The 16,176-nt window shown below is 38.2% G+C and overlaps 1 protein-coding gene across 1 annotated transcript; it reads left to right on the forward strand.

Moving 5' to 3' along the window:
* Positions 1-543: 543 nt before the first annotated feature.
* LOC121424429 lies at positions 544-15,080 on the forward strand. The gene is made up of 4 exons (XM_041620118.1): positions 544-837; positions 10,838-10,978; positions 12,475-13,566; positions 14,631-15,080. Exons 1-4 carry the CDS (start codon positions 621-623, stop codon positions 14,780-14,782), a joined length of 1,602 nt encoding a protein of 533 aa, XP_041476052.1. The 5' UTR covers positions 544-620; the 3' UTR covers positions 14,783-15,080.
* The last annotated feature ends 1,096 nt before the right edge of the window (positions 15,081-16,176 follow it).

A 16,176-nucleotide genomic window follows, 5' to 3' on the forward strand; every position in this document is an offset into this window, starting at 1 on the left:
CTTATACCCTTTTCATAAACCTATCCTCCAATCCTCCAATTAGCCGCCTGAGAGTAATGCGGATAATTCAATAAAAATTGCGTTCATAAACTCCGAAAATAAGCCGCATTATTTTTACGAGCGCCCGTCCTGAAAAAGGCGGATAATCGCCATGACAACTGGACACGCCCCCTCCGATGCGGTTGTGTTGGAAAAGGGTGACCTTGTGACCGCACCATGGCAATTATCCGCATAATTTGGAAATGCGTTCATAAACTCAAAATCTTGTCCCGATGCTGCTATTATGCGGATAATAGCAGCATCAGAGTAATGCGGATAACTCTTGTCCTCCTCCAATTTTACGACCAAATTATGCTGCTATTAGCCGCCTAATTCATTTTAATGGGGTTTATGAAAGGGGTATTAACCTGTTCATTCTGTACCCAATCGATAAAAGGGTAAATATGTTACATAAGAGACGATCAAACACTGAGGGACGGACGCAATTTGCCTGTCCGCCCGTGATGGTTATCAGCTTTACCAATGAGATATCACCTCTATCTCCTTGGCTTTACAGGGCTGAGTTTATTACAAGGAGATGAGCTCTACACGCAAGTACAGCTGGGAAACCGATTTGGAAAATGGCAGCAACTCTGTCGCGGTCCGTCAGTAGTTCATCAAGGATGGATGCATGGCGGTATGTTATTGTAGTAGCGAAGTTCATGTGCCATTTCATGGCCATTGGATTGGTCAAGTCGCTGTCAGTTCTTATCCCTCCGCTGGTCATCCAACTCGACATTGAGCAAGCGACCGCTGGCCTTCTAGTTTCAGTGCAATTTGGAGTGTATTTGATTGCTAGTAAGTAATTCAACTTTCACCTTTTATTTTGTTCGGCAATCAGCAGTATCCTGAACTGGCTGATTTGCTGACACTGTATCATATACATACATGTAACATAGATCAGATACAAGTACATTGAAGAATATATTATCTTTTCTGTAGTGATATACATGAGAAGGAGGTGGGGTGGATTAAAGGAGATGCATCAATAAAATTCCTCTGAAACCCTACAAAACTGGTAATTGCAAGTTAAAGAATAAAATCATTGTTCGATTCGGCTGAAGGACCTAATACCATGCATGGTCACATTTGCTCTACGGCGGCCGTACGGCGAGTCGAACAGTCGTTTCAACATTTTTTGTTCCAACTCTATTGGTTTGAATTGAAATTAATAAAACGACTGTTGCCGACTCGCCGTACGGCCGCCGTAGATCAAATGTGACCAAGGTATAATATAGGTCGTGACCAAGGTATAATATAGGTCCATGATGGAGCCAACACATCTCACGACGGAATCGATCTGAAATACGTTATAGCGAAAAAAAGGAAGAAAGAAGCGAATTCTTAAAATGTAAATGGGAAATTTTTCTGAAAATCTGAAGAAGTTCATGCATGCCATCCCAAGTTCTTTCGTATGCCAACACAGACCTATATATAGTCCAGCACCCTGGTCAATTCATCCCGAAGTAGGCTTATAATGCAGACCACTTTATTGTAAAAGAATACAAAAACCCGGGGTTCTACTTCAAACAATACTAATGAGTCACGTTGTTCGTTCTCAACCGAGTGTAAATTCAAAGTGACAAGGAAATGATTATTGACCTGATATATAAAACAGCTATTACATTTAATTCACAGTAAATGGTGACCTTGTGTCGGATGGTAGCCTACTCATGATTATACAAGAACGGAACAGTCAGACGTGCAGACCACTGACATCACACCTACAATAAAAATTTGGTTTCCATGTGTGCTCTCAACTTGAACGTATTTATTTATTTATCTATCTATCTATCTATATTTATTTATTTATTTATTTATTTTTATATTTATTTATTTATTTATTTATTTATTCAACATATTTATACAGGATTAAAAAGAAACTATTCAGCAAAGCTGTTATTCATCGATGTCATAAAAGACATATATACATGCATACAAATAATTTCCTCAGTTAAAACAATAGAGATCTAAAAAAAAATGTAGTAAATTATAGTAATAATAATAATAATAATAGCGGCATATTTACCCAGGGTAGCCACTTCAGTTCCGAAAACTTTTCTCCCAGCGGGCCCTGCTATTATTACCCCGGCTTTAGTGTGAAGTAAAAAGCTGAAGTAGATTCAAAGAGGATTATGTTAGAGCAGTATCAGATTAAAATAAGAATAGGACTGCAAACAAAACGTGCGACAAAATTGACAAACACGCATCGTCACGCAACATTAAGAATACACCCTCCTTTCTCTCACCCCTCTCCCTTTCTCTCTCCGCCCCACCCCGCTTCCTCATTCTATCTCCCATTTTCCTCCTCAGCCACACGTAAGACACTCTCATACTCAATGGATTCTCAACAAAAAAAACATTCAAAATCAACCACACACATCAAACCTCAGCGTTAAAAAAATACGAAAAAAAAATATTAAAAAATCAAGATGAGTGGAGAAAAATAGAAGGATTGTTGTTATTGAGGGGAATTTGCACCTAAAACAAAATGATAGCAGATTAGTAGATTATTTGTGATACATAAGGGCATTTTGCGGTTGTAATTACTTTCAACGCTTACAGAAATTTGTAGTTAGTAAAAGTTTCAATTGTGTAGCCTAACTCATACCATAATACAACCTAGGGTTCTTCTGCGGAGGAAGCTGGTCAAACAGCGCATGGCAAATCAAGGCTAATTCATCGGGCTGATATGAAAATATCAAAAGATATCTTCCTATCTAACACCTACGCCCGGCACCCACGTACTGAATAAATTAATCCGAAAGAAAGTAGATACATAATTCTATTTCCAAGTTTTGGTATACAAGTAGGCGTATTACATATACAAAATTCAAGAGAAACATTTTTTAGTCTTTCATCAAAGGGGAAATTGACCCTGACTAAACGGGGGTTTTTTTTAAGGAAGAAAAAATGAAAAGAAATATTGCCGAATGTCTGAGAAAAATCCATCAAATTAAGAATTAGAATTTTGATTATTTGATTTGTGACGTCATATACGAGCAGCTTTCCTGCATCTCGTATGGAGGTGACTTTCCCCTTTAAAGGGTCAGTGGGAAGGAAAGACCTTTTCATATCTTGCATTCATTCATGACCCGAGCATTCCGGACCCACAAGCATTAATTTTGTGTAATGAGGTATGTAGCTTTTTTATTTCTTCAGTCATGATTGTGTGTGTGTGTTATAAAAAATAACAGTAAATTACTATTAAATAAGGAATCTTTGGAAATGCTCTTCCATACTCTGGTGAATATAAATTAAATCCTCTCAACTTGGACAACCTTTTCTGTAGGCGCAGAAAATGAGAGGGGGCTTCCCTCAGGAGTGGGGACAACCTCCCCCCCCAAAAAAAAAAAATTAAAACCGGAAAAACGGCAACGCGAAAGAAGAAGAATATAAGATCATTAAATGTTAACTTTCAAAATCATCCACATCCAACGAGAGAAATAGCTATTCCGAAAATATTTTGACTATTTATTGAACGAATTTAGTCAGAATATGACACACCAACAGTCTTAAAAGAGGGATTTTGAACACCAAAATTATGGAATATTGTTAAATGAAAATATCTTATCTTTGTCGATAGTGAATATTTCAGAATAAACTATAGTGGCTTATTCCCTAATGGCAACTCCCCGGTACATTCCCGAACGTTCAATATAACTCAAAGTTTAGATATTTTCCAACAAGCATTCATTGTATAAGTTTGAAAATTTGTGCTATCTTTTTGGTTGGAGACTTCCAGGATATATTATTAAAGTGCAATGAAACCTTTCGACTTGTGTCGTAACAGAAAAAATCAAAGAATAAGAACAAAGAAAGTTTGAGAAAAATCGGACAAATAATGAGAAATTTTTGAGAATTTGAATAGTGCAATCAATAATGCTATGGAGATCCTCCCATTGGCAGTGCGACAAGGATGTGTGATGTCACACATGAACAACTTTCCCTTTGATGGACTATAAAATACCCCCAAAATGTATCTTTTTGCTTTTTTCTCATGGTGATGCAAACTCTTTATCCATGATGTATTTTTTAAAATCTGTATTGCATGCCCTCCTATATATAAAGAACACATGATCTACTGATAGATGTGATAAAAGAGGCAGTTTAAGTGAAATATATGCTAAAGTAATGGGGAGAGTTGTTCAAAAGTGACATCACACATCTTTGTCGCATTGCCAATATGAGGATCTCTATAGCATTAATGATCGCAACATTCAAATGCTCATGACTTTCTCATTATTTGTCTGATTTTCCTCAAACTTTCGTTGATCTATTTCTTTTATTTTTCTGTTTTCACACAAGCTATCTTGTTCCAAACGTTTCATTCTCCTTTAAATCACATGAGAGATAAGATCATGCAGCGGATGGCTTAATGTCCAATTGTCAAGCGTAATTTGCAAGGGATTTCAGGTATAGTGGGTTATTTTTGGCATGAGTTTCCTTTAGAAATGAAGAAACAAGCACCAGGGCTCGTTGTCTGTTAAAAAGAGCTATAAATTGCAAGAAACTCTTTATTTGCGCATTATGCATTATTATGCATTGTACTTCTTGCAATTGACTTTTTTTTTTTTTTTTTTACATTATCTTCCTTTCTGTAATCACGGATGCTTCTCTTTACGAAAATCAGGGATCTGTGAGGAAGGATAATAATAACAATATAATAACGGTATATTTACCCAGGGTATAGCCAATTCATTTTCCGAAAACTGTTTTCCCAGCGGTCCCTGCTATTATGTTTATTATGTACCACTACCATCCTATGTTTGGTTGTTTGTTTGCTTTATTTTTCACCATGCATAACAAGAAACAAATTTACAGAATATAATGATACATATATAATACACAGTAGGAACTAAGCATAAACAAAAAGTGTTTGAAGTGCGGGGCCCTTATTTTTTTAATTAATAAATTTTTTTTTTAATTGTTTATTTTCCACCCGTGAGCTGGATGACCCTCTTCAGCCACAGGGTGTTCTTCTGATGGGTCCAGTGTTCACGTTTAAAAACATACAATATACAAACAAATACATATATAAAATAAAACATAAATCAAACAAAAATGAATTAATGCAATAACTAAAATAATGCCCCTAAAGCATATAAAGATATGGACATCATTCGCATCTTGAATAAAATGAAAACAAATCATCATGCACCTCAATTATGAGAGTAATTCGGAAAAATATCATTTACAGTATTTGGAGAGATATGAATCCCTTATCCTTCCTGCATGATAAAATGTTGTTACAAATTCGTAAATTAAAAGATAGTGAATTCCAAATGTAAGGTCCTACATATTTTATTGATTTATGGGCTAAGACACTTCTGGGAGGTAATAAAATAATGTAAACCAAAATATGTCTAGTTGGATAACTATGAATGTCTCTATTCAAAGTAAAATCATCATGAAATTATAAAGGTAGCTAATTTTAATTCAAGTGATTCATTATGAATATCAGTAACTTTCAGTGTTTTCAGTCTACTACATAAAGGATCAGCATATCCAGACCCAGTTCAAAGCCGTGCGGCTCTCTTTTGTAATCTTAAAATGTGATTTGTATTTACTTTCTTGTAATTGACCCATGCTATACTGCAATATGAAATCCTAGAGTGAATGAATGAATTCATATGACGAGCCGACGACAAGATACAATAATGTCTTTCAATCCAGACATTTTCATCCGGCCACAACAAGATAAAAGTCAGATTCTAACTTGGCTTGTCAAGTTAATGATGCACTGTACGTTACTACGCTTAGTGGGCATATCGGTTATCAGCAAACAGAAATAACCATAATTCGAGTAACATTAAAAGTTGACTCAGATTCACGCAAGAACACATATTATAGGCCTACAAGCACAATGAGTGAGCTCTGAAATAGAGCAAATTGTCAGATAATCCTGCAATTTATCAATTTTGTAACTAGTTATAAAGTTGTTAATGTCTTTTTCACGATTCTTTCATATCATGTTGGTATGAAAATATCACAAGGGCTTCCTTTTGGTCTCGATACCAGAGGCATCGTTCAGGGGGGGGGGGGGGTGGTCGATCGCCCCACAATTAAAATATTCGGGGGGGGGGGGCAAAAATAATTCCGGATGTGCAAAGATAAAATAAGATTGTAATGCTACACAGATATCGGCATGCGAGATTGAGATACGCAATTCGTTCTTTATTCATAATCGTAATCAAGATGTCCGCTTTTCAGATTGGAATATAAGAGTTTTCAGTTCGCGCTTCGCGCCCGCATCATTTCTTTAGCAAAAACCCTACTTTTCATGATTATATAAGTGAATAGAATGTCCCGGGGTTTTTTTTGTTCTAAATCTCAAAAGAACTACCGCTGCGATTTGCAATAACTGTTTATTGGATATACATCTTGTTCTGTATTAAAAACGTCCTTTAAACTGTCAATTTTTTTTCAGATCAAAATATCAAAAATTTTACCTCGCGCACTTCGCGCTCGCATTCATTGTTCTTTTAGATACCCATCTTATTTCATTGGTTCCAAAAATGCTTAGAATATCAAAAATTCAGGTCAGCATATAAAGAAATTTCAGCTCGCTCTCCGCACTCGCATTATCTGTTAGTGAGGTATGTATCTTAATCATGAGTCACTAAACAGTCCTAAACCGGTACCTTATTCCTATTTTCAGGTTAATATACTAAAAAAACTTTAGCTCGCGCTTTGCGCTCGCATTAATTTGTTGGTGAGATATGCGTTTCCTTCTCATGAGTAGCATACAGTGCGTCCCAAAAAAAACTATACACTTTTGAAATGGCTGCCAAATAACAAATGTAGCACTCTGGGGGAAAAGACTTATACACATGGAAAGCCAATAAAGTCAACTTTCAAATGACACCAAAAAGTTGGAAAACTATTCATGCTTGAGCGAGCACTGACCACTGAAACAAAGGGTATGAAAATTAGGGTGGGCCGAAATTAGCCTTCCAATTTCTTTTTATGTTTGGTACTTGCAAAGTGGAGGGTTATTTGGTGAATTAACGATCAGATGTGATCAGTATGTTGTTTATGAAAATTTAATGCGTTATTAAATTGAAATTTAATGCATGAGTGATCGTGAATTGCAATTTTTAGTGCAGCATTTTGTCTTTATCATGTGGATCTCAACAATGTGTTCATGACACTCAGGAGGAGAGGGGGTAATATGACTCAGGTAGGTGAAGTACATTGATGGGATAAAGGTCAACAGAACATTTAGCAACCCCTTCCTCCATCTCTACCCCCTCCCCCAACTTCTGTCCTCCTGAGAGACTAATAAGCTTGGCTTGGCTGGGCAGGAATTAGCCTTACAGTTTTCTTTGAGAGGTTAGTCATTTGGAACTTACAAAGCTAAGGGTGTTATGCTATTTATGAGTGAGATAAGTTATGGTTTCTTAGGCAAATTTCATTGAATTACTATATTGAAATGTAATGCATGAGTGAACAGGAATTGTAATTTTAGTGTAGCATATTCATTGAAATGTAATGCAACTTCTGTCCTCCTGATCGAGAGACTAAGCTTGGATTGGCTGGGCAGGAATTAGCCTTACAGTTTTCTTTGAGAGGTTAGTCATTTGGAACTTACAAAGCTAAGGGTGTTATGCTATTTATGAGTGAGATAGGTTATGGTTTCTTAGGCAAATTTCATTGAGTTACTAAATTGATATGTAATGCATGAGTGAACAGGAATTGTAATAGCATATTCATCTTGTGAACCTCAGAAGTGTGTTCGTGAGAGCCAGAGTAATGTGATGGTACCTGTTACAAGCAAGAGGGCGAGATATGTTAAGACATGGTTAAAACCGGGCATTCCTCTTCTTTTTGTCCTTTTACAAGTGAAAAGTCATATGTACCCTCCCGTCTCCACCTTCATTTCCCAGCCCCCACACTTTCTCTGTGTCACTCCAAGGATTATAGCCTATTCAAAACTTAACTGCCAAGTGACCGGTGGCTGATGGTCATTTTTTTTTATTGAATGATTACCAAGAAATTTTATGATTATGATGATTAATGAAGTACTTTACTGAAAAAAAATGAATGTTTGATTGATCACATTGCACATTGAATGAGTTGATTGACTAATAAATTGTTGATTAAATGATTGATAGGAAAAAGTTGATGCCCCAATTCAGAATCAATCATTAAATCAGCATTCTGCTCTGGACTTCACTCGTACATGACAATAGCCATCAGTCTCTCCCCAGGGGCCCGTTGCAGAAAGAGTTGCAATCAATCGCAACTCTAAAAATCACGCGCAACTTGATTTTCAACCAATCAACAGCGCGCATTTGGGACTTGCGATTGATTTTTTTACTTGCGTTTAAACGAAACTCTTTCTTCAACGGGCCCCAGGAGGGGAGGGCGGGAAAGAGGGAAGAGGCGGGGGCTGAATGTTCCGTTGACCCTTATTCCATCAACAACCTTCTCCCACTGAAGTCCTATCGCACCCCCTATTCTCCCGACTCCCATGAACACATTGCTGAGGTCCACATGATAAAGTTGAAATGATGCCCAAAAAGTGTAATTTATGTTCACTCATGCATTAAAATTCAATTTAATAATCTAAAAAAAATTTACTTAAGCAACCAAAACTGGTCACGTTGATCATTTATTTATCACAACGCCCTTAACTTTGCAAGTTCGAAAGGATTTGCCTCTCAAAAATGACATAAATTGGAAGGCTAATTCCAGCCCACCCTAATTTTCATACCCTTTGTTTCAGTGGTCAGTGCTCGCTCAAGTATGAATAGTTTTCCAATTTTTTGGTGTCATTTGAAAGTTGACTTTATTGGTTTTGAATATATATAAGTCTTTTTCCCCAAAGTGCTACATTTTTTATTTGGCAGCCATTTCAAAAGTGTATAGTTTTTTTTGGGGACGCACTGTATATATATATATATATTATATATATATATATATATATTTATATATATATATATATATATATATATATATATGTATATATATATATATATATATATATATGTATATATTATAGGTCTATGTGTGTATATGGGTTGGTGAGTGTGTGTACGTGAAATTGTTTTGTGTTATCGAGCGCTTTTGGAACGTTTATTCGTGATTTTGCCCCCCCCCCCATCTGAAAAATGGATTGACGCCCCTGCCCATAACTAATTTGAAATTTACAAAAGAAATTGATCCAAAACGATGCTTCTATACATGTATTATCGCCTCTGCAGAAGCCAGTCGGCTCCGAAGCAGTGGCGTACCTAGGATTTTCCAAAGGGATGGGGGGGGAATTCGTCCGCCAAAAAATTTGACAAGCAAAGAAAAGGTCTTCAACCCCAAGTAAAGGACATTTCGCACCAGAAAAAAAAATTGAGAAGCAAAAAAAAAAGAAGAAAAAAGTTTTTCAAGTTCAAAGGAGGCCCACTTGTGGCTTGTCAGGGATCAGTTGTGACTCGTCAGGGGGGCAGTCTGCCCCCCCCCCATCGGCTGGCAAAAAACCGGGAAAAGGAGAAAAAGAGGGAGAAAGGAAAAGAAACGTAGTGGGAAAGAAGAAATTATTGTTCATTATAAGGTTATATTATAAAATTATTATGTTATATGCACTGTATATTAGATTTAAAAAAAAATCATAATTTCATGAAACATTATTTGCTCAGGGCGTATTTCTTCATTATTTCTGGTGCTCGCATTGTCTGTTTAACTAGATATTAAAGATCAAATATTTTTTCGGAATACTATAATATATATTTAGTATATTGAGAGACGTGACGTTCACTATACACCAAATCAATTTCCTTTATAAACTTCGAGTTATTATTGTTTTATGTAGTGACATAATATGCTTCTTTTTCATGAATACTTTAAGTGATCGCCCCCGCCATTTTAAGGTCTTAATATAAAACATTTCCTGTCCGTGCTTACGTTCGCATAAAAGGATTTGTGAGATATGTCTGCTCTTCATGAATTCCTAAAATCAGTCCTTAAAAGTCCCTTTTTCTGATCTGAATATAAAAAAATTTCAGCTCGCGCTTTGCTTGCATCATTTTGGTTAGTTAAATACGGTCTTAGTGAATTCCTACAAACAAGCCGTATAGAATGCCCCTCTTCTGGTCTAAATTTCCTATATTTTCAGCTCGTGTTTCGCGCTGGCAATATTTGATTAGTGAGATGCGTATGATAATCATGATTACAATGACTACAAAAGTGCTTCATATATGTAATTTTAATTATAACCAAATCAGCAATGCACTCACAATATATAGATATGTATACTCTTGGATTCCTAAAATATAGTCCTTAAAATGACCCTGTTTGGGGTCATTATACACAAATTTCAACTTGCGTTTCGCGCTCGTGTTTGTTTAGCAAGACCAGTACATGTACGTAAAAATTTGCTCATAACGCCCCTTTCTAGGTCTGAATATCAAAAATTTTAAGCTCGCGTTTCGCGCTCGCATTATTTGATCAGTGCACATATCCATTTAATGGCATTGTCCTTAAGATATATCTATTAAGTCAGTTTACCTGGCAACTGAGCGCGCTTCGCGCGCTCTTCAAGTGACTCAAATTGTTTGCTGGTGCCCCCCATACCGTGACCAACGGTACGCTACTGACTGTTATTGTTAAGTCTAATCTCCCGTATTTCTCGTCGATCCCGTATCATTGAAATGTCTATAATGGGTTTGATCATGGGGAGAACCGTCTTGATTTTGGAAGTGAGCTTCTTGATTTTCTTCGCCTTCCCCTAGTGATTCTGAAGCCATGATAAACAATAGTAAAAGACAACAATTACTCTCTGCTGAGTCTGCTCTCTCTCCAGGTCCGATCAGCCTCTTTTTCGGTCGGAAGTTTGGTAATCGTCTGGTCCCAACGGTAAGCTGCTTTCTGTCGACAATCTCGCTCCTCGCAGGAACATTCAGTCAAACAGCCACCCTCTTTGGTTGCTCCTTATTTTTCACAAGTGAGTGAATGTAGTCGTTATTAATTAATTAATTTTGTTCTTAATGTTGTTCTTGTTATTGATAGTTGAACAAGTTCTAGGCTTTCACAGTTATGCTTAATAGTATATCTGTGCTACATTACACAGACATTCATGGACTGATGGTATAAACCCTAAAGGCGACCGCACACCTTACGATTGGTCTGCGACCCGATTTCAGAATAAAATGTAGTAGAATTTGATGCTAATAATTATTGAGACTTGAAATATCTCACTGTGTAATGTTCTATATCATCGTACGAATTCTTATGTTCAAAACTGTGACTATAATACAATCATCCTTAATAGAATAAAAGCGAATTTGATATCTTGTCGTAATGACGTCATAGCAGTCGTACGATTGGCGACGATTTGAAACTGATTTGGCCTTTACTCTAAAATAAAGTCTTGCAATCTTTCAAAATGGTTATTCTTTCAATTAATTTTAACCTCAAATACAATGATATGTTCCATTCACATTTTCAGAAAATAAGCAAAATGCGATTTGTTTCAAAATCGGATCGCGAACAGTCGTAAGGTGTGCGGTGATTGCTAAGATTGGTAGGATCCGGGGGGGGGAGTCAAATTTATTGCTGTACACATGCGTCACGGTGACCAAAAAAAATGCGTTTAAAGAGGTATATTTTCAGTTTTGGACGCGGGTTGCGCGTGCACTCGCTAGGGGTAAACACCGATTTTTGTTTTAGATGGTTTTGAAAGACTTGTCAATGGTTAATCGCGGGGTCAAACGTATTAAGGGTATGTTTTTTTCCAATTTTTTTTAAGACTAGCCAAACGTGTTTAGGGTATGTTTTTCCCCCAAGCTTTTTCCCGGGGTCATAATCTTGTTTAGGGGCCAAAATGTCTAATTGAAGCCCTCGAAAACTTTTTTAGGTGGTTATTTTGCACACAGAGGAAAACTGGTTTAAGGGGTGTTTGGAAATAATTTGGTCAATTTGGGGTAGGATGCGCATAAGCAATTCCTCGTCCTGTTTCATAAAAAAGGATCATGACTCGGGAAGGGATTCCGAGCGGCAAGTTGACAACCAGTCGGTGATTGTAGTCTCCAATGCCCTAGGTCCAATTCGGTATTTGCTCTTTGTCTTCAAGCAGGTATTGTCTTTGTAATGGATTTATATTGCTAGAGACTATTATGACTAATATTAGTCTTATTCCGAAGATAACCCAGAGACCGACTGAATACTAACGTCATCGCAACTTAAGAGACCACTCTGAGACGCGTCTCGGGACTACCTTGTGGATTTGGATGTTGCATTGTATATTAGATTTTACGTCTCTAAGAATGTTCCTTCATGATTTGTCAAGGCCGGCACGCGTTATCAACAAAAGCAGCAACAGCACGTAAGCACTTACGTGCTTTGTTAAGATGTCCATTTTAAACCCATTTTAAACTTTTCCTTCATACGTAATCTATATATATTTCATGCATTATTTCGATGTACACTTTGTTGTCCTAGGTCTTTGCCTTTCGCCATGGAGGCAGATATCAAGTGAAATCCTTCATCAGCACTTCGGAGAAGGGTTTGGACTAGCTACAACAATAACCCATCTGGGTGACCACCTCGGGAATTTTTTAATGCCGTTCCTGACCTTGACGTGTTTCGATGCCTACGGACTCAGGGGAAGTTTATTAATCCTGACTGCCGTGGTGTTTCACGGGGTACCTATGGCAGCCACATTGCGACCTCCACGATATTCAGAGGGTAGATCTGAAGAAGGTATTGATAGTCGAGAGGACGATGCTAAAGATGGCGTATTTGAGCCGCTTCAGCCACATTGTAGCAGTACTGCGGACAGTGCCAATCAGACTCGGAATGATATATTCCCATCAGACTCCACTGATTTATCCACGAATATTTTGAAGCAACCGGTGAGGCATGGGTTTGATCAAGATGTTGTTAATGACTGTGAAATTGATCCGCTTAAATCAGGTAGCTATGAGATGGACAGTGCCAACCAACCTGAGAGTGAAGGAATCACAGTAGATGCAGATTTTATGTCCCCTAGGTCAAATGAACCAAATGATACACGGAATCTACTGCATTCAGCTTACAACTTGATAGGTAATGTGGTACATGATATGTTCAGCTTCGCGAAGAAGGAATGTGTTTTTACTTTTCTGTTGCTTCCCTGTCAAGTTTTGTTCGATATATCATACTGCTGTTGGGAAGTGTTTCTCTTCTCTTATGGAATATCCGAAGGATTGACTAAATATAAAGCCGCCTACCTTTTGGTGATGGGTTCCATTGGGGGTATCATGGGACGGCTTTTACTTATCGCAGTCCTCTACAAGCATCCATTACTGACCACTCACCTCCTGACATTGAATCTCGCAGTATCATCATTTGCACTCCTAGCCTATCCTATCAACTCGTCTCTGACATACTTGTTAAGTATTTCCTTCGTTGCTGGCTTTGGATTTTACGCTTCCTACTCTGCACTATTCGGTACTTTCCCACTGAAAGTGCAAAAGGAGAATTTTCCGAAGGCCATGGCGTGCTCTCTGATGCTGTGCGGAACTGCATATCTTATCTCAGGATTGCTCGCAGGTAAAGATGAATACTTGATCCTTAGGCAGAGGAGGGGGCATTCAGTAATACAGTGGGGGTATTGAGGAGTGCGCATGCACCCAGGGGGAGTTAATGTGTTGTTGTTTTTTAAACAAGTGCACACCAAGTTACCAATAATGCATATAGCATTTCCATTTATTTGAAAGCAGGATAAAAGACCATTGTACATTAAATGCCTTGCTCACGGGCATAAGCGCCGCGGCCGGGTATCGAACCCCGGACTTTCTATGTATAGACAGGCGCCTTAGACCACTCGGCCACGGCACCTCTTGTACAAGATTAAACCGATTCTCAAGTTTTACAATACAAGAAAACACTTGGATCACAGCAATTTAGTGGGTGCTCAAAACCAGTGTCATGGCGGACATTTTTAAATTCATCCATATTTTCACATCTACGATATTCGTAACTTTTCTCTTGCTGGTACAAGGTTTATCAATATTTTTATTAATAATAAAGCCAATTAATTTAGGGGAAATGTCCTATCGTATTAATGACCATGTACATTAAACTTGTCCGTCCTTGAAAGGAACAAATGCCAAACATTAATTTTCTCCACCCTCGTGGCAGGCTGGCAGCCAGATATATCAATATTTTTTTGAACAATGGAATAATTACGAAACTCTGATAAAGTTTATAAACATGAAATTGATTATCAGATTTTTACTCATGGAATTCGTTAAGAATGCTTGAAAAATCTTACCGATGCAATTTAGAGGTTTCTTAAGCATTCTCATGTAAAACATATTTTACATGTATTTACTAATTTGACGCAATTATTTTGGTAATATGAATATACAAACTTACGAAAACGATTTTCCAGATGATCTTTTCCATTCTTGCTTCATTATTATTATTATTATTATTAGTAGTAGTAGTATTAATCGTTATTATCATTATTGTTATTCTTATTATAATTATTAATATTATTTTATCATTATCATTTAAAATCATCAAAGTTAATGCCATCACTGCTAATAGTGACAGCCTTTCGAGTATCGTTGGTAACGTAATACTATTTACCTTTTCTCTTTTTATAACAGGTTTCCTGTACAATATGTTCGGTTCATACCGGGTTGTCTTTCGCATCTTAGGGATCAGTCTTGCCGGGATCTGCATGGTCATCTTGATTTACATCTTCGTTGATTCGGTACGAAGTAAGAAGAGAGCACGGTCAAGATTAGAGAGGAAGTAGAGGTCATTTATATACGCGATCGGAACATTATCATGTTATTCATGCTCTTTACTATTCGAAAAGGACTAAAGATATTTCAGCACAATTACGATAATACAGGTGCAATAGTTTCTGGGGTTGGTAGCGTCATACAAAAAAGGAGGATTGTGATGAAGAGGTCGTTGACGTCATTCCCCTTCCATGCACATATTGCTTTCTGAACGAGTGTAATTGCCATATTGCTGCTTGAGACAATTCATTCGTTATCATCATTTTTGTAATCACATTTCATTAATAAAAACAAAAACCCAAAATTGAATGTGTGATGCCATCGACTTCAATTTGCACATCGACCAGATTTGCATAGTCATTCTTTCAGCAGTCCTGAATTGATAAAATTATCAGTATCAAAGCCAGGCTGACACTTGCACGACTTTTGGCCACGATTTTGTCGTGGCAAGTCGTGCCATTTTGGGGCACGAGCTGAGAGGCTCCCGCACTGTTTACGACTTGTTCACGCATAGTTCACGAATAGTTCACGAATGCGTGCCCGTCAGTGTCCACATTGACACGAACTGGCACGACGAGTTCACGCATAGTTTGCGCACTTCCCGCATTGGCACGACGAGTTTGTGCAATTCGGACGGTGTCGTGTTGAACTATTCGTGAACTCGACGTGAGCTGTTCGTGACAGTCGTGGCGTGGCGCGCACTGCCACGCACTGACACGCATCCTCCTGCATCGTCCCGACGAGTTCACGAACAGTTTGCGCATAGTTCACGACCCGGTCGCTAAATTTTGCCGTGATCAAAATTTTGAACATTTCAAAACTCTCGTCCCGACATGGCACGCAGTCACGACGTGTTTACGCACACTTCACGCCAGTTCACCACTAGTTCGCGCACTGGCACGACTTGATTCGTGCCAATGCGTGACACAAAATCTCGCAAGTGTCAGGCTGGCTTTAAGCCAGGCTGACACTTGCACGACTTTTGGCCACGATTTTGTCGTGGCAAGTCGTGCCAATTTGGGGCACGAACTGGGAGGCTCCCCCACTGTTTTACGACTTGTTCACGACAAGTTCACGACGAGTTCACAAATAGTTCACGAATGCTTGCCCGTCAGTGTCCACATTGACACGATACTGGCACGACGAGTTCACGCATAGTTTGCGCATAGTTTACGCACTTCCCGCGTTGGCACGACGAGTTTGCGCAATTCGGACCTTGTCGTGCTGAACTATTCGTGAACACGACGTGAGCTGTTCGTGAACCATTCGTGACAGTCGTGGCATGGCGCGCACTGCCACGCACTGGCACGCATCCTCCCGCATCGTCCCGACGAGTTCACGAACAGTTTGCGCATAGTTCACGACCCGGTGGCTAAATTTTGTCGTGACCAAAATTTTGAACATT

Source organism: Lytechinus variegatus, chromosome 1 (assembly GCF_018143015.1).
Source record: "Lytechinus variegatus isolate NC3 chromosome 1, Lvar_3.0, whole genome shotgun sequence".
NCBI lineage: Eukaryota > Metazoa > Echinodermata > Echinoidea > Temnopleuroida > Toxopneustidae > Lytechinus > Lytechinus variegatus.

Coding starts and splice junctions, on each gene's coding strand:
- LOC121424429 (XM_041620118.1), top strand. CDS start 621: ATGGCAGCAACTCTGTCGCGGTCCGTCAGTAGTTCATCAAGGATGGAT. Junction 838..10,837: donor TGGAGTGTATTTGATTGCTA/GTAAGTAATTCA, acceptor CTCTCTCTCCAG/GTCCGATCAGCCTCTTTTTC. Junction 10,979..12,474: donor TTGCTCCTTATTTTTCACAA/GTGAGTGAATGT, acceptor TTGTTGTCCTAG/GTCTTTGCCTTTCGCCATGG.